Here is a 26,338-nt window from a genome sequence, read left to right on the forward strand (position 1 = left end):
TGATAAAAATATGAGAATTTGCTGATAGTGTTCATTGTCATTAATATACGATAATTTAATCTCACATACTCTGTGATCAGTTTTTGTCGGCTTTCAATAAAACTCATATATCTGGTTCTAGAGTTTTTTTATTACTATGGCCTGCTTAACAGTGCTGAAGTACCTAATGTGGTCCTCATGGCAAAAAGTTTGGAGACCACTGGTATGGATGATTAAACACAAAAATAAAGAATTTTTATTGCAAATATTTTGTCGGAAATTATGAATGTGTATATGTTTAATAATCAACATTGTGGTAATTTTACACAACATATCACTCTTTTGGGATACAACAGCACACCATATCATAATGCATATGTATTGTAGCATGGTTTGAGGAAAATGTCTGAGAATGTGATTGGCTCCTGTACAGAACCCATTTCTAATCAAATATAGAACACCTTTGGGGAAAGCAGGAATTTCAGTGCATCATGGTAAGGTAAGGGCAGGACCGGTGATGCTGATGGAAGAATGGTCCAAAATACTATCACAGGCTGTTGGAGAGAATTTTTAGGAAGTGCAAAGTGTGATCACAGCCAAAAGAAGACTCACGTACTTATTGATGTGCAGTTTAGGTTTTGGCGAAATATAGTGCAGCCATATTACATTATTTTAATGGAATCATATATCTAGATGAAGCAATAATCAGTCTTGTGGGCAGGCACTACCTTGTTCTCATTCTGAGCCAGAACACAATCATCATGTTACATTTGATAGTCCTAAGCTCATTGAAAGGCCTTAAGTTGGTTTACACATATCTTGGCCTACATACAAGAAAATGGGTATCCTTTATTAGCATTTTCAGGAAGTGGATTATGTTAACGGTTAATAAACAGTTCTACATTGTAGCTCAGAATCAGCAGAGTTAGCTGTGGAGATTAAGTTTTTTTTATCATTGATGTAATGTAAAGTCACATCAAAAAAGGTCACGATTGTGATTTTCTCAAACAGGTTGGCATTGATTGGAGACAAAGAACACAAGTTGAATTTGAGATATTTGCTTAAGCTTAAATGAAATGTGAGTTTGTTGTAGAGTATAATTTGACAACAAAGGCAGGTTAGATTTACATAATGTAATGAGGCTACAAAATAGTAATTTGTTTTCAGCTATAACATCTTGTCAAGTTTGAGATAGATCTAAAAATTCATTTCTCCTAAGAGTTGAAGGTTTCTGTTCTGCATTTACTTTTTGCTGTAGGTGTTATTTTGTATTGAGGAGCTTATTAACTTAAAGGGGATTTGCCTAATATGACACTGGTATCTTCTTTATTACTAACTCCTTGTGTTGCTTAATAAATTTAATGTTGTCCAAGCTTATATGTTGATTTGTTACTTATAATGGTGTTTTGAAGGTGATGACATTTAATATTTCCTGTATATTTCAAGAGTCAAATTGGCATCAGGGAACAATACACAGGTAAAGATGGCTGCATTCATAATTGATACTAATCATTCTCACTTAATAATAAATTATTATTAAATAATTAAATTATGTTAGTTAGTATTATCTATGTCATCCTAAAAATGCCTGTATAAGAATTTTAATGGATTTTTTTATTGAATTTTTTATTATTTGGAAGATATGGGGCTATTGAAACTAAAATTAACTTGGTTGCACTTTAAAAAAAAAAGAATTGCACTTGAGAATGAATTTGTTTGGAGAGGATGGAGCCAAATCTTGAGGGATTTTTTTTTTAATAAATTCATTATTTATTTGCTAATCGATTTTTAGTACACATTTTAGTTTGGAATTGATTCTGATTTTTATTTTGTAAGTATAGTTTAATTTTTTGTGCTGTCTCTGCAAGTTAGTTCATCTTCCAATATCTCTTGATTTCATGCAAACATGCATATATATATATATATAATATTAGGTTCCACCAACTATGGAAATTGTACTTGTGTCAGCAGTGGATAATAAACCTTCACAGTATCCAGGCATTTTTCTTTTCACAACTCCTGCTAGAATGATGCGACCAGTTATAAATCTTAGAACCAACACTATAGAGATGATTGGATCTTTTGAGCAGGTATATTTAAATATCTGTGTAGATCCTGAAGAAGCTCATCCAGGAGTAAGTATTTAAAAATTCATGTTTTTAGCAGTTTTTGATATATCCCGTTCTCTGTTATGTAACTAGTCTCATAGTTAAACTATTTCTTTTAAAACTGCAAAATAACAATTCTGAATGAATCAGAAAAGTAAGTCATTTATGTTTGAAAATTTTATGGAGATTAAATATGCAAATCCCATGTCATAGTGCAATTCTCACTCCATTCCAAAAACATAAGTCATTAAAAGGTTTACCAGTCTAATGTATTGAATTCTGCTTTCTTGTTATACAAAGACTAGATATACCAAGTAAAGTTAACAGTTAGGGTTTAGCGTTGATTTGTGTGGTTGGTTAATCATATTTAAATTAGAAGTGTACTGAGTGGACCAAAAAAAAAAAAAAAGAAATTTTACAATCCCTGAATATAAAACCAATTAACCACTATATAAGCAAATGTAAACAAAAATGGTTTAGAACATCTAAATCAAATGGACAATGCCAGACTGCCAAAAATACTATACAGATATAAAATAAATGAAAAAAATAAGAATTCGAAGAGCAAGAAAGTAATGGCATGAGACTGAAGCAAGCTACTTGGCCTAAAATCCATGATAGGAAGAAGAAGAAGAAATTAGAGGTATATTACAAAATATGCAGTTCTGTCATTTTGGGATAGATGCTCTTAAATGATTTTTTTTTTTTTTTGTTATGCAACTTCCACTTATGAAAAGTTGTAAACCTACTACAATACAAAAGTGCTATGGATGGTCTAATGTATTTTTACATAATCCAGAAATCCTGCTCAATAGACGACAACGATAAAAGCCACATCAGCCTCCAGTAAGCAGAATTACATCACCCCAGAACAAGTAGATCTTGCACTGGGTGATGAAATTCATCTTCCACCTAAAGACAATCACAAGCATCACATCACAAGAGAGCAACTATGCTGTGTGTGTGCTAGGTAAATATGACACTTTCAAATCATATTCTTGAACTTTCACAGCCCATCTGATGAGTCTGATGTTTATCCTTTGTATTTTTCAAGAATGCCAGAGGCTTATGGTCTGACTTTAGTTCAATTTGCTGACCATATATAACAAATACTTTAGCTTTCTAAGAGGATAAATGATGGATAATGTCTCTTGTTCTATCATGAAACATTTCCTCTCTGAACTGCTAAGTTTCCTTCTGAGGAATGCTTCAATTTATATTCAAATTACTCCACTACAGTAGCTATGCAATTCTGTGAAACATCAGTTGGAATATAAAACTTAGATCCTAATTTTGGGTGAATCGAAACAGGTGGGTTCAACACAATACACTTAAGATCATGAAAAGTCTTCTGTTGTGACTTTCTCCATGAAAACTTTACTCCCTTCTTTTTAAGATCAGTAAGAGGACTGAGGTAAGCTGAACAATTTGGGATAAATCTCCTATAATAGTTTATCATTCCAATTAATTTTCTAAATATTTGTTAGTATTACTTAAGGAAAAAATTGCTTTAATTTTAGACCTTCAACAAGAACCAGCTTTACACACACACACTCTGTCAACTGTCTTCTCTAATAATTCAAAAAAATTCCTTCTTGATACCTTCTATAGACTTTGCTAAGTATTGAGCGTCCAATTTGAAATTTGACAAGCATTGATTAAATACATAAATTACAAGATTTCCTCTCACTTCTCCCCCCCTCCCCCCAAATAATAATAAATAAATTCAAATCATTCCCAAGCAAATAAATTCCTGGGTAAATGGCAAACTAGCATGGAACCATCATATCACTGGCTCTAAATTGTTGCTCTGAATTTCCTGTCCTTAACTGTAATAATCTGCTTGAATTATTCCTTTATCTTTCTGCTTCAACCATTTTGCATCTGTGCCTAGATTATATCAACACAAAGTTAACTAGCATTCCATATCCGCAAAAAAAACTTAAAAAAGAAAACAGGATAAAATAAGAACCTTTAATTAAAAAAATTCACTGGGTGGAAAACAATTCAATATACCAAACCAAAACTGTAAACGACTACCGTTGCTTTAGTTTCATAAATGAAATTGTAAATTGATTGAATTATAAAGTCCAATAAATATTAATTTATATAATTCTATATAATTGAAGTATTATTGCATATGACTTCCAGAGTTCTTGAAGTAGGTTATTTCTGGTGACTTTCCTGTGATAAAGTATAATTTATTCCATCATGTAAAAGAAACAGTAACCTGGTCTGGTGATATCAAGTCATTGTCAGCAATTATGTATCAAGAACAACATAATGTTGAAACTTTTTTTTAAATGATTAAATGATTAACAAACACTTTTTTTAAAAAAAGCGTTTGTTAATCATTTAATCTTTCTTGACCTCTGGTGAGAAAAAAAAAGTCCTTTCATATTGAGATTTTCTTCTGTATTGGATTATTATGGTTGCTAAATGGTTCCTCCACATTCTTGGAATAATTAATCCATTTTTGTTCAGATTTGGATGATGTTTCAGTATTTCACAAGCTTCTTTCAAACCAGGTTTTGGTGTAGTGTAGTGACTTAGTGCCTTTCCAGTCAATTCTGTGGCAAGTTTGGAGTGCATGGTCTGATAGGCTTGTTTTACCATAGTTGAGGTATTTAATGTGGCATTTATTCATCTTTTCTGATTGGGACGGTGCATCATGTTTCCCATGTTTCGTCCTGATTGCATGGCTTCTCCAGAAATCTTGTTATAATACTTTTTTAAATAACAAAACCTGTGGTGAGATCATAATTAAAAGAAACACATGTATTAATCACAGTGAAAATTATTTACTTGTAAATATTTCATCCTAAGTATTTTAGGACATCATCAGTACAGTGGTTTAAACAATAATAGGAATAACGTACAGTTAGGGCGCATGATTACAATAGAATCTCATTAAACGTGCGTAACGTGTTACAGAAGTAAAAAAAAAAAAAAAAAAAAAACTAATACTAATTATTTAACACAATTTTGTATGACAATTTCCCATACTTAAGGAATAGTAAGAACGTCATTGCGGTTTAAATTTGGTTTGTGTAGTAGGGCTTCAGCACTTTCTTTATAGAAATGTTTATATAAAGATCTATGTAAAAGTTTAGACTTTTCCCAATGGATCCTATGGCTTGGATTTTCAATTCCGTGTTGAGAGAGGCCAGATTTCTGTGGTTTAAAAAGACAAATGTGGTCTTGATGTCCCGAGATGTGTTTCTGAACAGACCTACCTGTCTGTCCAAAGTAAGACAATTTGCATGAGCATGGAATCTCATAAATGCCAGGCAACATTAAAGGTGAGAGTTCATATTTATTTTTACAACTTGTTACCTTCTCCTAAGGACAAACTCTCACCTTTGATGTTGCCTGGTGTTTATGAGATTCCATGCTCATGCAAATTGTCTTACTTTGGACAGACAGGTAGGTCTGTTCAGAAACACATCTTGGAACATCAAAACCACATTTAAACCGCAGAAATCTGGCTCTCTCAATACGGAATTGAAAATCCAAGCCATAGGATCCATTGGGAAAAGTCTAAACTTTTACATAGATCTTTATATAAACATGAACGTTTATATAAAAAAGTTCTGAAGCCCCACTACACAGACCAAATTTAAACCGCAACGACGTTCTTACTATTCCTAAAGTATGGGAAATTGTCATACAAAATTGTGTTAAATAAGTAGTATTCGTTTTTTTTATTTTTATTTTTTACTTCTGTAACATGTTTCGTATGTTTAATGAGATTCTATTGTAATCATACGCCCTAACTGTATGTTATTTCTCTTATTGTTTAAACTACTGTACTGATGATGTCCCAAGATACTTAGGATGAAATATATGCAAGTAAATAATTTTCATTGTGGTTAATGGGTGTTTATTTTAATTGTTATAATACTGTGTTACTCCCTAATGTTATACTTGTCTGCAGCTTGTTGTGCCCTCGATGCCAGTTCTTCAAACCATTGCCATTTATCTTTTCTAGCACTTCTCTTAACCTTTGTATTTAAAATCTTAAATTTGTCTTTAAGTTCATTTTCCTTTTGGGGAGTATTTCTTGCACATAATTTAAGCTTTATTTTTTTCCTTTCATCCACTAGTCTCCAAGTTTCCATTGATAACCATTCTTCTTTCTTTCTTTTAGCATATCCTAAAACATGTTCAGCTGTATCAATAAGGACTTTTTTTTTGCATTTTTCCATTTAGCTTCTATATCATCATTCCTTATATCCTCTCTTCCTTCAAAATTACTATTCATATTTTCCCTTAACTTTAATAAACTCATTGCAGACTTCAGCAATTTGTAATTTAGAAATATCAAATTTCTGTCTATTAAATGTTTTCTCTTAATGATTTTTTCAAATATATAACTGCATAGATCCTATTATCAGCTGATGATCTGAGCCAATATCAGCATTTCTTTTATCTCGGACATCTAATAAAATTTTCCTGCACCTTTGGCTGATGGCAGTATGATCTATTTGATTCTCTGTTTTGCCACTCAGGTTACTTTATGTATTCTCTTATGCTGGAAAATTGTGCTACCTATTACTAACTTATATTTGCCACACAGTTCGCCATTTACATTTCTCTCTCCCAAACCATGCTTGCTCATTACATTTTCCAGCCCCTCATTATTTGTACTAACTTTAGCGTTGAAGTCACCCATGAGAAGTATGCTCTCATTACCATGTATCATCATCAACGTTTTATTGAGCAGACTGTAAAACTTTCTTTTTCTTCAAAGGATGCATTCTCAGTTGGGGCATAGCACTGAACAACTCTTAGTCTTCCAAATTTAATGTTTTCTTTTTATTAAATGAGTTAATTTTAAGATGAACTGTTATTATTCATTCTGAAATTGGTTCCCACCCAATCATTGCTTGACTAAATCTTTTGCTCATGAGGATTTCCAACTCCATATCGATGTATATCAGCTATATTAGGCATCCCTGAATAAAGAATCACATTCCTACTGGTAAAATTTATCCTACCAGTACCATTCCATCTTACTTTGCTAACCCCCAATAATTCAATTTTATATTTTTCCTTCTCCTTTCTTAGTTGTGCTAGTTTTCTTATTTGATAGTGTTTTAACATTGCAGTGGCCAATTCGTGCCCTAATTTTCCAAGCTTTATCGATACAAGGAGTCTGTCCGATTTCTACAACTTGAAAACAGCATTTAAATTTTTCGGAGACTTGCAGGTTGTTAGCCCACGGAGTTCCTATTATGGTGGTAGGGCTGCTACCTCAGCATCCAAACATGCATTTTATACACAAACGTTTAGTCTCATGTATGTTTCGGTTATACCGCTTATACCCAGTCACCAGAGTCTCATTTGTGATAACAGGTTCTACCACGAGAAGGTGAGATTGGTATTTGAGTGGGAGAGGTTATATATCATGAAGTCCAGGACTTCATAATATTAAGCAATCATCATCCCTTAAAACCTGTATAAGTTGGTTGATAGGAGAAAAAGAGGGGATATGATGGAAACATTTAAGTTGCATAAAGGGTTTCATAGGATAGATGCAGAAGAAATGTTTCAGCACTTGACTAGAGGGACTAGAACAAGGGGTCATCCCTGGAAGATGAATAAAGGTTTGGTTAGTAGGAGTGAGGGCTAGATTTTTTGCTTGGAGAGTGGTGAATGAGTGGAATGGGTTGCCAGAGTCATTTGTGAGTGCTTTATCTGTTAATGGGTTCAAGGAGAGGTATGATAGATTGGGTCTCCTGCGATGAGTCTTCATACTCCATGGAGCTGCCCGTATAATAATAAATGTCTTGTCTATTTATAGGTGACAACTCATCAAGAATTGACCAAAACCAGCATATTGAGTATATTAGCCAACATGATCCCATATTCAGATTTCAATCAGAGTCCCAGAAACATGTACGAGTGTCAGGTAATTTTGCATTCATGTCATTGCATCATTCTGATTCGTGATATTGATTGACAAAAAATAAAAGGCAAATGTTATATAAATTAAATATAATTTATTATTTTATAGTTTAGAGTTTGAAATAGGAAATTCATGTATTATCAGTATAGGCTGGAAACAAATGATTTGTTCTCCTAAGCAGCAGCACTTTAGGTAGAAGTGTTGCCTCCACCAAAATAAACTTTCAGGCATACATCCCATAGCTTCATTATTTTATTTACATTAGCATGAATTGTTATTTGAATAAATATGCTGGTATAAAGAGTTAGAATTTTCTCTGACATACACTGATATTTCTGGAGTGACCAACTGTAATATCAAACTCCTAAGAGGTACCAAGTAATAATAATATTTTCAACTGATTTAGCTGACCAAATTGTAATTCTTATTGGCTTAAACCAAATTATAAAATTATGGTACAACATTACAAAATTTCATGCCGGCTCGGGCGTCGCCCGGTTAAACAAAGCCCACGTTGTTTTCACCAAGGAACTAGGGAGAACAGCGAAAAGTCAGCTACTGGAACAAATTTGAAAACACACCCCAACTCAACATCACCAGAGTTAAAGATCGGTGCTATCAACATAAGATGCCTGAATGGCAAAGTAATGGAGCTACCTGAAGAATTAGATAAGTACCAGATCAATATAATAGGGGTGACTGAAACAAAAAAAAGACAAAAACTCGTGAGATCTTTCTGAGCAATAAAAACAAAATGTTATATTCAGGCAATGACAATCAAGGAAAAGGAGTATCCATTGTATTCAACTAAATACAAGGCTAATCTTCTTGAATGGCAGGCAGTCTCAAGTAGAGTGATGTGGGAAAATATCAGAATGGGGAACTGGACAATGAGACTTATTTGTGCCTGTGGTCCCACAGAAGGTTCTACTAAGGTAGAAGTGGAGGAATTTTTTGAGGCTTTAGAAAAAGAAACTGACACAATGAAAAAGGAAAAGTTGGTCCGTGTTGGGGATCTAAATAGCAGAGTAGGAAATGATTGTGAGACATACAAAAATATTTTGGGAAAATTTGGAGAAAAGAGCAAAGCTAATAATAATGGCAAATATCTGTTGGATTTCTGCTCAGGACATGGACTGGTTATTACTAACACCATGTTCCAACATAAAAATGTGCACAAATTCACATGGAGAGAAGAGGCTAGGAATAAGAAAAGTCTCATTGACTATGTTATTGTTGATAGTGATGTTTTCTCCCTGGTGCAGCACACCAGAGTGTACAGAGGATTTGAAATTGGAAGTGATCACTATGTAATCTTGAGCAGGATAAAACTGAATTTCATACTGAAAAAGAATAACATGTAAGAAAGTTTTAAAGCGAATAAAAGTTGAGCAGCTCTCAGATGTGAACTGTAGACTAAAACATTGAGAACAGGAACCAAACTTTAGGGATTCAGTGGCAAGCCTTGAAGAAAACCTTGATTGATTCAACCAGAGAGGCATGTGGTGAGGTTGTCTGCAAGGATAGCAAAATGAGAACTCCATGGTGGACACAGGAAGTTAGAGGCAATGAAGGAAAAGAAGATAGCATATCAAAAGTTCCTTGGCAAATAAGTCGGCTTGTGCTCTTAGAGAATACAGAGACAAATGTAAGAAAGCTAAACACTGTGTAAAACTAGCTTAACAAAAGTCATGGGAGGACTTTGGCAAGAATATAGAAAATAAATATCAAGAAGGTGGCAAAATATTCTGGAGGTTGTTGAAGAAGCTTAGGAATGGAGGAAAGAGTGCTGTAAAAGGAGTTAGAGATGATAAAGGTGACATGAAAACGGGAGAAAAAGATATCCTTGAAGTATGGAGTAATTACTTTGAAAAACTGCTAAATGAAACAAGCAGTGATAGCACAGTGGTAAAAAAAACACTCAACAGGAATACAGTCAGGAATACATATCCCTACTTGAAGTAGAAAAAGCCATTATCATCATCATCAAATTCCTACCATGTACCCACAAGGGGGTGTACAGGATATGATAGTACTACATGAAAAAAATTAAATCATTACTAACTTCCTATTTACAATTTTCCTCCAAATCAGTCTGTTATTTGTCAAGACTCCAACATTATCAGATCATATATTTCTTTCGTCTAAGGCACTTTGTACCGTATCAATCCACTTATATCTTTTTCTTCCTCTGGGTTGTTTTCCTGCCATCCTGGCAGAGAACACTTGTTTTGCTAATCTTTCCTCTCCCATTCTGTTTAAGTGACCATACCACCTGAGATTAGCTCTGCTAATGCATTCCTGCATGTTGACAATGTCAAGTTCTTTACTAATATCCTCGTTTTTAATATGATATTGCCATTGATGCCATCTGTTCACGCCTATAATCTTTCTTAGGACTCTCATATCTGCAGTCTCTAGTCTTTGGTCAAATGTTTTACTTCTGACCCAGCTCTCAGATCCATAAGTTAAAACTAGTTTGAACACTGTCTTGTATACAGCTAATTTAGTGTTCTGACTAATTTCTCTCTTATTCCATATGAATTTCTTCAATTGACTTCCTACCATACCAGCTTTGCTGATTCTGTTGTCTATTTCTAAATTTAATTTACCATCTTCAGTAAAAATCGTGCCTATGTAGCTGAAATGTTTCACTTGTTCCACAGGTTATCCATTCACAACACAGTTGACATTTTCAATGATTCTGCCTATTTTCATTGTCTTTGTCTTTTGATTGCTGACCATCATACCAAATCTATTACAACAGCTATTCAATTTAGTCAGAGAATCTTGCAGACTTGTAGCAGATTTATTTAAAAGTATAAATCTGCTACATCCGCATAAAGCAAAGAACTGACATTAACATCTCCAATTTTGATATCATGTTTAATACCACTTTCCTTCATAATATGATCCATATAGATAATGAATAACAGATGGAGTAATGTACATCCTTGTCTCACACCAGATTTAACATTAAACCATCTTCCTATACTTGCTTCAATTCTAACTGCTGACTTACAACTGAAATAAAGACTAAGTATTGCTTGATATAATGCCCCATTGACACCATATAACTGTAGCATATTCAATAGTTTCTCTCTTGGCACCTTGTCATGTGCCTTTTCCAAATCGACAAAACTTAAATACAGTATCTTGGTTATATTACCATGTTTTCTCGGCTATTTGTCGTAAAGTGAAGATCTGATCCTGACAGCCTCTATTTGGCCTGAATCCAGCTTGTTCTTCACCAAGCTTTTCTTCCACAATTCTTCTCAACCGTTTCTCAAGTATACTTGCATAGATCTTGCCAGGAACACTCGGTAGGGAAATACCTCTGTAATTCTCACATTGTTTTATTTCCCTTTTTATATATGGGTACTATGAGAGTTCTACTCCAGTCATCGGGAATTCGTCCCTCTGTCCAGGCTTTCTGAACTATGCAGTGCAGCCACTGTAAGACTCTTATACCACCATACTTCAGCATTTCTGGTCGAATATCATCTACTCCTGCTGCCTTTCCACGTTTCAAGCTTTAATGGCTTTTTCTACTTCAAGTATGGATATGTATTCCTAACTGCACCTGGTCAGTGTTTTTTACCACTGTGTTGTCATCACTGCTTGTTTCATTTAGCAGTTTTTCAACGCAATTACTCCATACTTCAAGGATGTCTTTTTCTCCCGTTTTCATGTCACCTTTATCATCTCTAACTCCTTTTACAGCACTCTTTCCTCCATTCCTAAGCTTCTTCAACAACCTCCGGAATATTTTGCCACCTTCTTGATATTTATTTTCTATATTCTTGCCAAAGTCCTCCCATGACTTTTGTTTAGCTAGTTTTACACAGTGTTTAGCATTCTTGCATTTGTCTCTGTATTTTCTAAAAGCACAAGCTGACTTATTTGACAGGAAATTTTGATATGCTTTCTTCTTTTCCTTCACTGCCCCTTTAACGTCCAACAGGGAGTTCTGATTTTTTTATCCTTGCAGACAACTTCACCACATGCCTCTCTGGCAGAATCAATCAATGTTTTCTTCAGAGTTTGCCACTGAATCTCCAAGGTTTGATTCCTGTTCTCAAACTCTTTCATTTTTTCTTCAATAATCTTTGTGTATTTTAGTCTACAGATCACATCTGAGAGCTGCTAACTTTTATTCGCTTTAAAACTTTCTTACATGTTATTCTTTTCAATATGAAATTCAATTTTATCCTGCTCAAGACTAAATAGTGATCAAATCCAATTTCAAATCCTCTGTACACTCTGGTGTTCTGTACCAGGGAGAAAACATCACTATCAACAATAACATAGTCAATGAGACTTTTCTTATTCCTTGCCTCTTCTCTCCATGTGAATTTGTGCACATTTCTTTGTTGGAACACGGTGTTAGTAATAAACAGTCCATGTCCTGACAGAAATCCAACAGGTGTTTGCCATTATTATTAGCTTTGCTCTTTTCTCCAAATTTTCCCAAAATATTTTTGTATGTCTCACAATCATTTCCTACTCTGCTATTCACATCCCCAACAAGGACCAACTTTTCCTTTTTCATTGTGTCAGTTTCTTTTTCTAAAGCATCAAAAAATTCTTCCACTTCTACCTTAGTGTAGACCTTTCTGTGGGACCATATGCACAAATAAGTCTCATTGTCCAGTTCCCCCATTCTCATATTTGCCCACATTACTCTACTTGTGACTGACTTCCATTCAAGAAGATTAGCCTCGTATTTTGTGTTGAATACTATGGCTACTCCTTCTTTTCCTTGATTGTCATTGTCTGAATATAACATTTTGTATTTATTGCTCAGAAAGATCTCACCAGTTTCTGTCTTTTTTTGTTTCAGTCACCATTATGTCGATCTGGTACTTATCTAATTCCTCAGGTAGCTCTATTTCTTTGCCATTCAGGCTTGTTATGTTGATAGTACCGATCTTTAACTCTGGTGATGTTGAGTTGGGGTTTGTTTTCAGATTTGTTCCAGTAGCTGACTTTTCGCTGTTCGCCCTGGTTCCCCGGCAAAAACAACGGAGGCATTGTTTAACTGGGCGACATCCCATCCGGCATGAAATTTTGTCATGTTGTACCATCATTTTTTTTATTTTGGTTTAACCAATAAGAATACAATTTGGTCGGCTAAATCCCAAATTGCTAGCCCATCCTTGTTCGTTCAGTATCCAAGTAGATACCCAACAGGGTGCACCACAAGAAGGTGAGGATTGGACATTAGGTCAGAAGCCCTGGTCGGTTCTCCGCATTCCTTTAAAGGCTATGTGGAGGTCCCCTCTCAGTTATACAGCTTTGGCCCTTGAGCACCCCATCAAAGTCTTAAAATGTGCAAAGGCAGCAGGAGTAGATGATATTCGACCAGAAATGCTGAAGTATGGTGGTATAAAAGTCTTGCAGTGGTTGCACTGCATAGTTCAGAAGGCCTGGACAGAGGGATGAATTAAAGATGATTGGAGTAGAGTTCTCATAGTACCCATACCTAAATAATGCAATAAAACTTAATGTGAAAATTACAGAGGTATTTCCCTACTGAGTTTTCCTGGTAAGATATATGCAAGTATACTTGAGAAACGGTTGAGAAGAATTGTAGAAGAAAAGCTTGTTGAAAAAAAAGCTGGATTCAGGCCAAATAGAGGCTTTCAGGATCAGATCTTCACTTTACTACAAATAGTGGAGAAAGCATAGGAATATAACAAAGATCTGTATTTGAGTTTTGTAGATCTAGATAAGGCATATGATAAAGTGCCAAGAGAGAAGCTATTCAATACGCTACAGTTATTATGGTGTCAATGGAGCATTATATCAGCAATACTTAGTCTTTATTTTAGTTGTAAGTCAGCAGTTAGAATTGAAGGAAGTAGAGGAAGATGGTATAATGTTAAATCTCGTGTGAAACAAGGATGTACATTATCCCCTCTGTTATACATTATCTATATGGATCACATTATGAAGGAAAGTGGTATTAAACATGATATCAAAATTGGAGATGTTAATGTCAGCTTTTTGCTTTATGCGGACGATGTTATACTTATCACTAAATCCACTACGAGTCTGCAAGATTCCTTGACTAAATTGAATAGCTGTTGTAATAGATATGGTATGAAGGTCAGCAATAAAAAGACAAAGACAATGAAAATAGGCAGAATCGTTGAAAATGTCAACTACATTGTGAAAACGGAGAACCTGTGGAACAAGTGAAACATTTCAGCTACTTAGGCACGATTTTTAGTGAAGATGGTAAATTAAATATGGCAATAGACAACATAATCAATAAAGCATTGTAGCAAGTCATCATCATCATCAAATTCCTGCCATGTACCCTCAAGGGTTGTACAGGATATGATAGTACTACATGAAAAAATTACATGATTACTAACTTCCTATTTACAATTTTCCTCCAAATCAGTCTGTTAACGGAGAACCTGTGGAACAAGTAAAACATTTCAATTACTTAGGCACGATTTTTAGTGAAGATGGTAAATTAAATATGGCAATAGACAACGTAATCAATAAAGCATTGTAGCAAGTCATCATCATCATCAAATTCCTCCCATGTATCCTGAAGGGTTGTACAGGATATGATAGTACTACATGAAAAAATTACATCTTTACAATTTTCCTCCAAATCAGTGTGTTTCTCGTCAAGACTCCAACATTATCAGATCTTATATTTCTTCTATCATCTAAGGCACTTTGTACTATATCACTCTACCAATATCTTGGTCTTCCTCTGGGTCGTTTTCCTGCCAATCTGGCAGAGAACACTTGTTTTGCTAATCTTTTCTCTCCCATTCTGTTTAAGTGACCATACCACCTGAGATTAGCTCTTCTAACGCATTCCTCGATGCTGACAATGTCAAGATCTTTCCTAATATCCTCGTTTTTAATATGATATTGCCATTGATGCCATCTGTTCATGCCTATAATCTTTCTCAGGACTCTCACATCTGCGGTCTCTAGTCTTTGGTCAAGTGTTTTACTTCTGACCCAGCTCTCAGATCTATAAGTTAAAACTGGTTTGAACACTGTCTTGTATACAGCTAATTTAGTGTTCCGACTAAATTCTCTTTTATTTAATTAAAAATTACAATTGACTTCCCACCATACCAGCTTTGCTGATTATTGTTGTCTATTTCTATATTGAATTTACGGTCTTCACTAAAAATCGTGTCTAAGTAGCTGAAATGTTTCACTTGTTCCACAGATTCCCCGTTCACAACACAGTTGACATTTTCAACAATTCTACCTATTTTCAGTGTCTTTGTCTTTTTAATGCTCACCTTCATATCATATCTATTACAACAGTTATTCAATTTATTCAGAGACTCTTGCAAACTTGTAGCAGATTTATTTAAAAGTATAACATCATCTGCATAAAGCAAAGAGCTGACATTAACATCTCCAATTTTGATATCATGTTTAATACCACTTTCCTTCATAATGTGATCCATATAGATAATGAATAACAGAAGGGATAATGTAAATCCTTGTCTCACACACCAGATTTCACATTAAACCATCTTCCTGTACTTCCTTCAAGTCTAACTGCTGACTTACAAGTCAAATAAAGACTAAGTATTGCTTGATATAATGCCCCATTGACACCATATAACTGCAGCGTATTGAATAGCTTCTCTCTTGGCACCTTGTCATATGCCTTTTCCAAATCGACAAAACTTAAATACAGATCTTTGTTATATTCCTATGCTTTCTCCACTATTTGTAGTAAAGTGAAGATCTGATCCTGAAAGCCTCTATTTGGCCTGAATCCAGCTTTTTTTTCAACAAGCTTTTCTTCCACAATTCTTCTCAATCGTTTCTCAAGTATACTTGCATAGATCTTGCCAGGAACACTTAGTAGGGAAATACCTCTGTAATTCTCACATTCAGTTTTATTTCCCTTTTTATATATCGGTACTATGCGAGCTCTACTCCAATCATCTAGAATTCGTCCCTCTGTCCAGGTTTCCTGAACTATGCAGTGCAGCCACTGTAAGCCTTTTATACCACCATACTTCAGCATTTCTAGTTGAATATCATCTACACCTGCTGTCTTTCCACATTTTAAGCCTTTGATGGCTTTTTCTACTTCAAGTATGGATATGTATTCCTGACTGCATACTTGGTCAGTGTTTTTTACCACTGTGTTGTCATCACTGCTTGTTTCATTTAGCAGTTTTTGTAAGTAATTACTTAATACTTCAAGGATATCTTTTTCTCCCGTTTTCATGTCATCTTTATCATCTCCAACTCCTTTTACAGCACTCTTTCCTCCATTCCTAAGCTTCTTCAACAACCTCCAGAATATTTTGCCACCTTCTTGATATTTATTTTCTATATTCTTGCCAAAGTTCTCCCATGACTTATATTTAGCTAGTTTTACACAGTGTTTAGCATTCTTGCATTTTTCTCTGTATTCTTTAAGAGCACAAGCTGACTTATTTGCCAGGAACTTTTGATAGGCTTTCTTCTTTTCCTTCACTGCCTCTTTTACTTCCTGTGTCCACCATGGAGTTCTAATTTTTCTATCCTTGCAAACAACTTCACCACATGCCTCTCTGGCTGAATCAACCAGGGCTTTCTTCAAGCCTTGCCACTGAATCTCCAAGGTTTGATTGCTGTTCTCAAACTCTTTCATTTTTTCTTCAATAATCTTCGTGTATTCTTTTATTCACTTTAAAACTTTCTTACATGTTATTCTTTTCAGTATGAAATTCAATTTTATCCTGCTCAAGACTAAATAGTGATCACTTCCAATTTCAAATCCTCTGTACACTCTGGTGTCCTGCACCAGGGAGAAAACATCACTATCAACAATAACATAGTCAATGAGACTTTTCTTATTCCTTGTCTCTTTTCTCCATGTGAATTTGTGCACATTTTTATGTTGGAACATGGTGTTAGTAATAACCAGTCCATGTCCTGAGCAGAAATCCAACAGATATTTGTCATTATTATTAGCTTTGCTCTTTTCTCCAAATTTTCCCAAAATATTTTTGTATGTCTCACAATCATTTCCTACTCTGCTATTTAGATCCCCAACAGGGACCAACTTTTCCTTTTTCATTGTGTCAGTTGCTTTTTCTAAAGCCTCAAAAAATTCCTCCACTTCTACCTTAGTAGAACCTTCTGTGGGACCATAGGCACAAATAAGTCTCATTGTCCAGTTCCCCATTCTCATATTTGCCCACATTACTCTACTTGAGACTGACTGCCATTCAAGAAGATTAGCCTCGTATTTTGTGTTGAATACTATGGCTACTCCTTCTTTTCCTTGATTGTTATTGCCTGAATATAACATTTTGTATTTATTGCTCAGAAAGATCTCACCAGTTTTGGTCTTTTTTGTTTCAGTCACCCCTATTATGTCGATCTGGTACTTATCTAATTCCTCAGCTAGCTCCATTTCTTTGCCATTCAGGCATCTTACGTTGATAGTACCGATCTTTAACTCTGGTGATGTTGAGTTGGGGTGTGTTTTCAAATTTGTTCCAGTAGCTGACTTTTCGCTGTTCACCCTGGTTCCCCGGCGAAAACAACGGAGGCCTTGTTTAACTGGGCGAAGCTCCAGTCGTTATGAAATGTTGTCATGTTGTAGGAAGTGAATTGAATAAATTCATATGGAATAAGAGAGAAATTAGTCGGAACACTAAATTAGCTGTATACAAGACAGTGTTCAAACCAATTTTAACTTATGGATCTGAGAGCTGGGTCAGAACTAAAACACTTGACCAAAGACTTGAGATTGCAGATATGAGAGTCCTGAGAAAGATTATAGGTGTGAATAGATGGCATCAATGGCAATATCATATTAAAAAAGGATATTAGGAAAGAACTTGACATTGTCAGCATCCAGGAATGCATTAGCAGAGCTAATCTCAGGTGGTATGGTCACTTAAACAGAATGGCTGAAGAAAGATTAGCAAAAGAAGTGTTCTCTGCCAGGTTGGCAGCAAAATGACCCAGAGGAAGACCAAGATATAGGTCGATTGATATGGTACAAAGTGCCTTAGATGATAGAAATATAAGATCTGATAATGTTGGTGTCTTGACAAGTAACAGACTGATTTGGAGGAAATTTGTAGATAGGAAGTTAGTAATGATGTAAATTTTTCATATAATACTATCATATTCTGTACACCCCATGTGGGTACATGGCAGGAATTTGATGATGATGATGAAATTTTCAAGTGAAAGGCAGCTATTTTAGGTATATAGGAAATAAATTAGGATGATGTTGCAACATAAATTTCCTGCTAGCTGGATGTTGTTGCCTGTTTTAAAATATGGCTGGGCTGTTCTTCCTATTATTTATTTATTTTTTTTGAGAACCATGATAAATAATAAAAAGTCAGCTAGTCGAATAATCCAATCCTTAACAGGACTAAAGATAAAAGCCCTCAGTGAATGTGTGAATTAGAGTAAGTAAAGATTACAGAAATATTATGTCCACATAAACCGTCATTACTAGAATAAGATCAAAGTGAAAATTTTTATAAATAATAAAATGTACATTGATTCTTTCCTCTTAAAGAGGAATCACAAAAAAGGGGATGGGTATAGTATTTAACACTAAAGAAAAAGATTAACTGTGAACAAATTTAATTTCAAAATGGTAAATCACAGTAGACTTGTCTATGCCTCTAGCTTCATATGTTTCAGTTATGAATAAGTAGAGGAATATTTTGAGTTATTAGAGTTGGCAGTTGCAATGAAAAAAGACATAGCCGATCTTGTTGGACACAGCAAAGTAGTTAATGTATCCTAGACATAGAGAAATGTTTGGGGCAAATTCTAAGAAAAAGGTAGGACTAATATTTGCTGCACATACCTATTAATTTTCTGATCAGCACCTGAGCTGGTCATTACAGACACTGCTATAAATTCACTGATGGCAGAGTCACAAATAATTTCATCTCTAGAGTACGGATAAAATTGTTTGTGACTAAATCTTCTGCTTTACATATTAGTGGCCATCTAGATTTTAATATCCTGATTCTCAAGTCTTCAATGTCCTTGTGCATGGGGAGAAGAGGATTATTACTTACGTTCTTGTACTCTCATAAGAGAGCATTGATCCCCAGAGGTGTAAGGATAAGATGTTGCTCAGGGCAGGATGGCAATAAGTATTTGTTAATCTGATTGCAAGAAATATCAGCTGCAGAGTATTATTAAGCTAAGTGCCAACAAGCTTTGTGTGTGTGGACTATTCAGCCAAACTAGTAAAAACACTATTCAATACCAGACTTAGAACTCATGAGTATAAATTGGTAGCAGAGGATCCACAAAGTTTTTGAATGATATTATAAGTCTTGATTTGAGCCGCCATATCTTCTAGGAGTTTCCTGTAGGATAGTGTATGGTCTAGTGACACTTAAATACTTAGGAAACTTGTTATGTCATGATGTAGTACCATTTAAGGTGACCTGAACTTCTGTCTTTGTCAGCCTGTTGTTCAACTGGAAGCAATACAAATTTCATCTGCATTTGGGCATAGTCTTCATTTCTTAAAGGAATATCCCGTAAGATTCCTAGGTGAGATGTTAGTTTCTTCCATATTTTTTAAATAAACCATGACCATCAGCCTAACAAAATATTCTGGCTTGCATAATCAGTGAGGTCTGAAATAAAGATTTGGAAAATTTCTAGAATAAAATGGGTAGACAACAGGAATGAAATAATAAATTTAATAACTCAGTTAACTATTTACAACCTGATGTTTTGCTAGCATTATCAAAGGCAATTTTAAGATACATGCTCAACAGAGCCAGAATTACAACTTCCAGAACAAGGACAGTCACATATATGGTGATGTATTACAGTTATTGCTGCTGGGCAGTAGGGCACCAAATTTATGCAGAGTTACACACAAATTTGGATGAACAGAAGTGACATAGGAAAGAAATGGATTTATGACCCAGTCAGGTATTATAAGCTCATCAATTCTTCTTTCAGTATCAGAAGATGGGAACAATAACAATTCAAATCTGTATCTAATATTAAATTATCATCCATCTATTATTTGTAGACTTGGAACTGCAGAAAATCTCGTCTTGCAATGCTCTACTTTTAGAATGTTAATTTGCTGATAAAAGCATTTATAATTCCCCGTGCTTTAATAAAATTCATGTTGCTTCCCTGCAATTTAATGTTAACCTCGTTTAATTTGGTGAAAATATCGGAAAGATATGTAATATCAACCTTTTCCTTTTTTAGAACATTACACCTGTTCTCATCATGTGAATTAAGAAATTCTGAAACAGTATTGTAGAGATAATTAAAGTGTTGTACACAGTTTCCATTTGAGAACCATCTAGCTTCAGTGTGAAGCAAAAGACAAATTCTTCATTTTTATGGTAAAGTTCCTGAAAAATACGGGTATTCAATGACTGGACTTTTATTTTATTCACTCTTTAATAACATCAATCAAAGTCTTATGTAGTCTCCTGCTAAGATGTTTTGCAACTAAGTGCTGACTATGAAGAATGAAGTGAATTGTAAAGATATTTGGAAATTGCTTCTTTTAAATGTGTTATAAATCCACAGTGACATCTTGCAATGCTCTATTTGTAGAATGTTAATTTGCTGATAAAAGCATTTATAATTCCCTTTGCTTTAATAAGATTCATGTTGCTTCCCTGCAATTTAATGTTATATTTGGAACTGTTTCTTTAAAATGTATTATAAATCCACAGTGACAACCAATCATAGCTGGTGCTTCATCAGTTGCACACAGTAATATTTGTGAGAGGAATGTTTTTAGCCTTAATAAAGTCTTTAACAATCTTAAAAATTGTAGAACCTTTTGTTTCAATTTTCAGTTCAGCAAATAGAAACTTTTTCAATAATTTCTTCATTAGTATTTACATAACGCATGTAGGCCATTAACAAAGCTTCGTTGTCACGTAAAGTTGTCTCATCGAGTTGCAAAGAAAATTTTATGGTTTTTAAATCATCATAATTTTTTTTTCAATGTCTTTTGCCATTTCTTTGATTCTTGTTGATACTGAACTATTGCTGAGAGGAATTGATGCCGTCATATTACTTTTACCAGGGCCAATCATCATATCTAAAACTTCATATCCAGTAAGATTAGTTTTGCCAATAGTATGTGGCTTTCCACATTTGACAATTAATTTTGAAAGTTTGTAAGACATGAATCTCTTCTCTTGTTGGTTATTTTGTATTATGACCAACCCTTTTTAAGTCCAGGATGATTTTTAAATTTAGTCTTTAATTCATAAAAGTACTTCACATCCTTTTTTGCTTTATTTGGATGCATTTGTTTCTTAAATGCTCAGTCATTCTTGAAGGCTTCATTCCTTCGTTTGAGAGTTTTTTCACATAATAAGAACATTGGTGACTGCTGATTATTTTTAGACGGAATAACTCCATATTTTAAATATCCACTTGAATTGATGACACTTTCATTTTTCACTCATTTTAATGGGCTACAGTGCTACACAATATCAACGAAGTGCACCACATGATACCACAGGCTAGATATAAACTTTAATTGAGGGTTGTCAGATAGTTATTAGGAAAAGTAGGGGATACTGCTAAAAATAGCCCAAATTAATTATTTTCAATATAGAAAAATTCACACCAAAAAGTGGCCCAATTACGAAACTTTCAATGTAAAAATTCAAAAGTAGCGAATAAATTTGAACAGTATTATCAGACATACAATATTCTGAATAGTGTTGTCAAAAAATTAATATACCGTATTGTTGTCTTATACAGCATATAAGATGCACTTTTTTTCTTTGAAAATAGGTCTGAAAAACAGGGTGCATCTTATACGCCAATACTCAATTTTTTATTACTTTAATTTCTGGAAATTTTCTGTTCCGAGTTACGTGATATCTTTATTGCTTCCTTGTGGTGCGTGTGAGAGCATTCCAGTTATGTAGATGTGTGTGCACTGTCATCGATGATCGCAGCTGTGTTCCTGTTCATGTAAACTTTCCAATTGTTGTCGCAGTTGTTGTGAACGGTGATAAATTTCTGTCGTTAAATTTCTTGGCAAATTATGGCTGAAAAACGTCGGCATTGCTACAATATTGCATACAAGCTACATGTGATTGCGTATGCTAAAGAACATGGAAACAGGGCTGAAGAGAGGCATTTCTGGCCACCCCCAAACTAAGAAAATAAGGACTTGGCAGAATCAGGAAGAGGATCTAATAAAAGTAACTCATAGTAAACATAACCTACGATAAATTTCTGGGTTTTGACAAAGAAGATTAAAAGGTGGGTACTCTTTTCTAGTTAGATTAGGTATTTGTTGAAAGTAGACCTACTTATTACTTTACATTTGAAATACTGTAAATTCATTATAATATTCAGTGATAAAGTTTTTTCCTAAAAAATGCATATAAAAAAGGGGTGCATCTTATATGCCGGTAAATAGAAATGGTAGATTAAATACAGAATTTTTTGCTTTTATTATATTAATAGTATTAAAATTCTTACTGCCCAGGTTAAGAACCACTGACCTAGACTTCAGTCTTCTTCTTGGTCCTTTTCCTTCCTTCTTGGCATCAAACATCTGTTCTGCTAACCTTTTCTCTCCCATTCTATTCAAGTCACCATACCACCTTAGGTTAGCTCTTCTTGCACATTTTTGAATGCAAGCAATGTAAAGTTTCTTTCTAATGTCTTCATTTTTAATATGATTTCTGTCGCCCCTAATTTTTCTCAGAACTCATATCCGTGGTCTCTGATCTTTGATAAAGTGCTTTATTTCTAACCCAACTATCAGATCCATAATTTAAAACTGGTTTAAACATTGTCTTGTGCACTGCTAGTTTGGTGTTTTAGCTAATTTCTCTTATTCCATATTAATTTATTCAACTGGCTCCCCATCATGCCAGTTTGTTTATTGCTGGATATTTCCAGATTTAACTTGCCGTCTTCACTAAAAACTGTGCCTAAATAGTTGAAATATTTTACTTGTTCTATAGACTCTCCATTCAGAATGCAGCTGAAGTTTTCTATATTCCTGCTGCATATTTTCATAGTTTTGTTCTTTTTATTGCTGATTTCATTCCAAATTTGTTACAACTGTTACAGGAGTATATCATTTAAAGCAAAGAGCTAAATATGATATCTTCAATTCTAATATCGGATTTAATGCCACTTTCTTTCATAATGTGTATCCTAGTCTTACATTTGATTTTACATCAAACCATCTCTCTATCCTCCTTCAATTCTAACTGCTAGCTGACAACTTAAATATAGATTATGTATTGCCCTGCGTAATATCCCATTTACCCAATATAACTGTACTATTTTAAAAAGCTTTTCCTTGGGCAAAGTTGAGAAATCATTTACAAATTCTACTTGGCCTGAATGTAGCTTAGTCTTCTCCCATTTTCTCTTCCACAATTTTTCTCAGCCTCATTTCATGTCTTGTTCTTCTTCTTATTATTATTCTTTGGTTCTTCAATCCGAAGATTGGTAGTTATAGCAGCACATCACAACATCCTGTTCTGTGATCTCCTCTTTATTCATTTCATGTATGCTTGCATAAATCTTACCTGGAACACTTAGTAAAGAAATTCCTCTGAAATTCTCATATTCAGGTTTATTCCCCTTTTTATAGATGGAAACTATGAGAGAGCTCTACTCCTATCATCTGGAGTTTGACTTTCTAACCAGGCCCTCTGAATTATGCAGTAGTCACTGCAAAACTTATTCAACAGAAATGCTCAAATATGGAGGTATATCATCTACTCCAGCCACCTTTTCACATTTCAAGTTTTTGAAATGTGAAAAGGTGGCTTTTTCTACCTCAAGTATTGATATGTACTTCTATTTGCATTTTTCTTCAAAATTTTTAGTAAGTTCCTCATTGCTTGTTTCAGTGTAATTAATCCAGACATCTAAGATAACTTTAGCTTCAGTTTTCATGTCACCCTTATCATCTTACAGCACTCTCTCCTCCATTTCTAAGCTTTTTTTTTTTTTTCAATAACCTCCAGAACATTCTGCCACCTTCCTGATATGTACCTTCTTTATTCTTATTGAAAGTCTTCCCATTACTTTTGAAAATAGAAATACACAGATGAGGTTTATGTTCTGCTTTAAATTAATTATTAGGTTTAATGGAATGAATATACACAGAGAAATAATTAAACTCACGTTTAATGGATCCTATAATTCATCTCAGTCTTGGAGATGATCTTAAAATTGTAAAAACACACAAAACAATAAGTGGAAAAAGCCCAAAGTCTTATTAGGCTTTGAAAATTGAATAAGAACATGGGATTTCAAGCAAGTATCGAAATATTTTGTTTCTGTATACGATCAAAAGCACACACACACACACTCCCTTCCACTTTTTTTTTTAATTGAGAATGAATTTCCCAGATATTTGGCAATATTTTATAGCCAAATTTATTTAGATCAGGAGTGTGCTTTAGAACATAAGCAGATTCCCAGAATAACCTTCCACTTTTGAAGTGGAATCTTTTTAGGATAACAGCTTTTCTCCATCTTACTGCATATAAGATGTCAAATTCATAGTCCACTAATTCAGTTTGTCCATTTTGGTTCGTAATTATATAATATTGGTGTTCTTTACATGCTCATACCTGGTGTTGTTTCTTATGCCTCACACTTCATACTAGTATAGCACAAGACAGTCCTGGCATGAACATGCTAATGCATCTTCTCTTTTGCATTGCTAGTAAGTCTCAAAAATGGAGACAGTATGAAATATTGCTTTTCCAGTTTCCTGCTTGGATATTTGATGTTACAAGTTTTACTGACTTTTTAAATTTTAAGTTTGTGATATGCCAGCTCACAATAATTTTGAAAAGAAAAGCAATTCTATAGGATGGAAATTTGAATTTTTGATATCACTGCAAGCAAAACACCAATCTGACCCTCCTTTACCGAATCTTAATTTAAGAGCCTCTGTAGTTCAGTCAGTTTCAATGATGCCCTTTGGAAATACCTGTGTTCACATCCCATCTAGGATGCAAATCAACTTTATCAGAGCTTTCAATTGAAGGTAAGTTTACGAGTCTCATATGTAGGGGATAGGGTTTTTCTTCCCATAAGCAGAACATATGTATTTGACAGACAAAAATACATCATAATCAGTAGCTCTATCTTGGTTTCATAAGATGGCATTATACCTGCCCATATGCACCTCATCATCGTCGTATTATCATCATCATGCCCTAACTAAACAGTATCAGTGTCTGAAAATGCCCAATGTATGATAATCATCGACTTTATTTTTGTTGGTTTGGTAAAGTTGCACAAAAGTCAAAAAACGCCATTATGAAAGTAGCCATTTGTAATATTCCTTCATGAGGATAATGGATTTAGATTAAACAGTTGATAGACTTTTGCTGTTATTCCATTGGACAAAAAATATACCATTCTCTCCAGACTCATCTCACTTAACATGTCCTCTGTGAATATTAACTTGATGTTAATCCAGTTGTTCTCTGTAGTAAAATGGGATTAATGATGATTTTTGAATTTAATATTGTGTTGGTGTGCATATTGTATTAATAAACAGATGAATTTTAATGTTTTCTAAAAATTACACTAACTTGTAATTATTTTCATAGATGGGTAAACAAACAATGGGAACCCCTTGTCATGCTTTCAGATATAGATCTGACAATAAATTATATCGGATCCAGACACCACATTCTCCTCTTACTCGTCCTGCTCTCTATGATTACTACGAAATGGACAACTATCCTCTTGGAACAAATGCTATAGTTGCTGTTATTTCTTATACGGTGAGTCATAATTTTTATCTCAGATTAAATTTTTTTAAACCATAAGAATTATGAGGCTTGAGTTTTTTTTTTTTTAAGGCTAAAGCTTGGGGTGTCTGTAAAAAGTGAACGTGTGTTTTGCACATTCACAATGTTCTATGTTTATTTTGCATTGGCAATATGAATTTCTTAATGGCAAATCAGCCTATGGGTAATTGGTATATTATACACAAATCTCGTTTCCTTTTTATATGCTGGCCTGGTTGGTTGAGTGATTAGCATATCTGCTCTCCAGCCAAGAGTCTGCAGGTTCGAATCCCACCAGGGACATGGATGTTTGTGATTGTACTTCTATAACCTGTGTCCTGTTGCAGTATGACCTTTGATGTCTTTGTGCCATAAAAATCAAAAATAACTAACCTTTTCTATATTAAAACACGGAAAATTATGGCGTGAATTTCTCTGAAATGTATTATTTCTTCACAATGACCTTTCTGTTGCCATGGAAGCATTTGATATGGTATGGCATAAATATTCATTAAACTTGACCTTTAATTTTTGTAATTGGGTAGCAAAATGAGGATCAA

General features: G+C 34.3%; 1 protein-coding gene across 3 annotated transcripts in view; it reads left to right on the forward strand.

The window, feature by feature from the left end:
• The window catches only part of Polr1B (RNA polymerase I subunit Rpl135), a 270,860-nt gene that overhangs the window by 210,002 nt on the left and 34,520 nt on the right, over positions 1 to 26,338 (forward strand). For 2 of the 3 annotated variants that reach the window (XM_090412385.1, XM_090412387.1), the window contains 3 exons: positions 1,914 to 2,114; positions 7,894 to 8,001; positions 25,596 to 25,772. In XM_090412385.1, coding sequence (XP_090268511.1) covers positions 1,914 to 2,114; positions 7,894 to 8,001; positions 25,596 to 25,772 — 486 coding nt within the window. The remainder of the gene's footprint in view (positions 1 to 1,913; positions 2,115 to 7,893; positions 8,002 to 25,595; positions 25,773 to 26,338) is intronic. The other variant, XM_090412386.1, reaches the window with a different exon arrangement.

The sequence above is a fragment of the Typopeltis vanoorti genome, chromosome 22 (assembly GCF_054136105.1).
Source record: "Typopeltis vanoorti isolate ZY-2024b chromosome 22, IOZ_Tvanoo_1.0, whole genome shotgun sequence".
Lineage (NCBI taxonomy): Eukaryota > Metazoa > Arthropoda > Arachnida > Uropygi > Thelyphonidae > Typopeltis > Typopeltis vanoorti.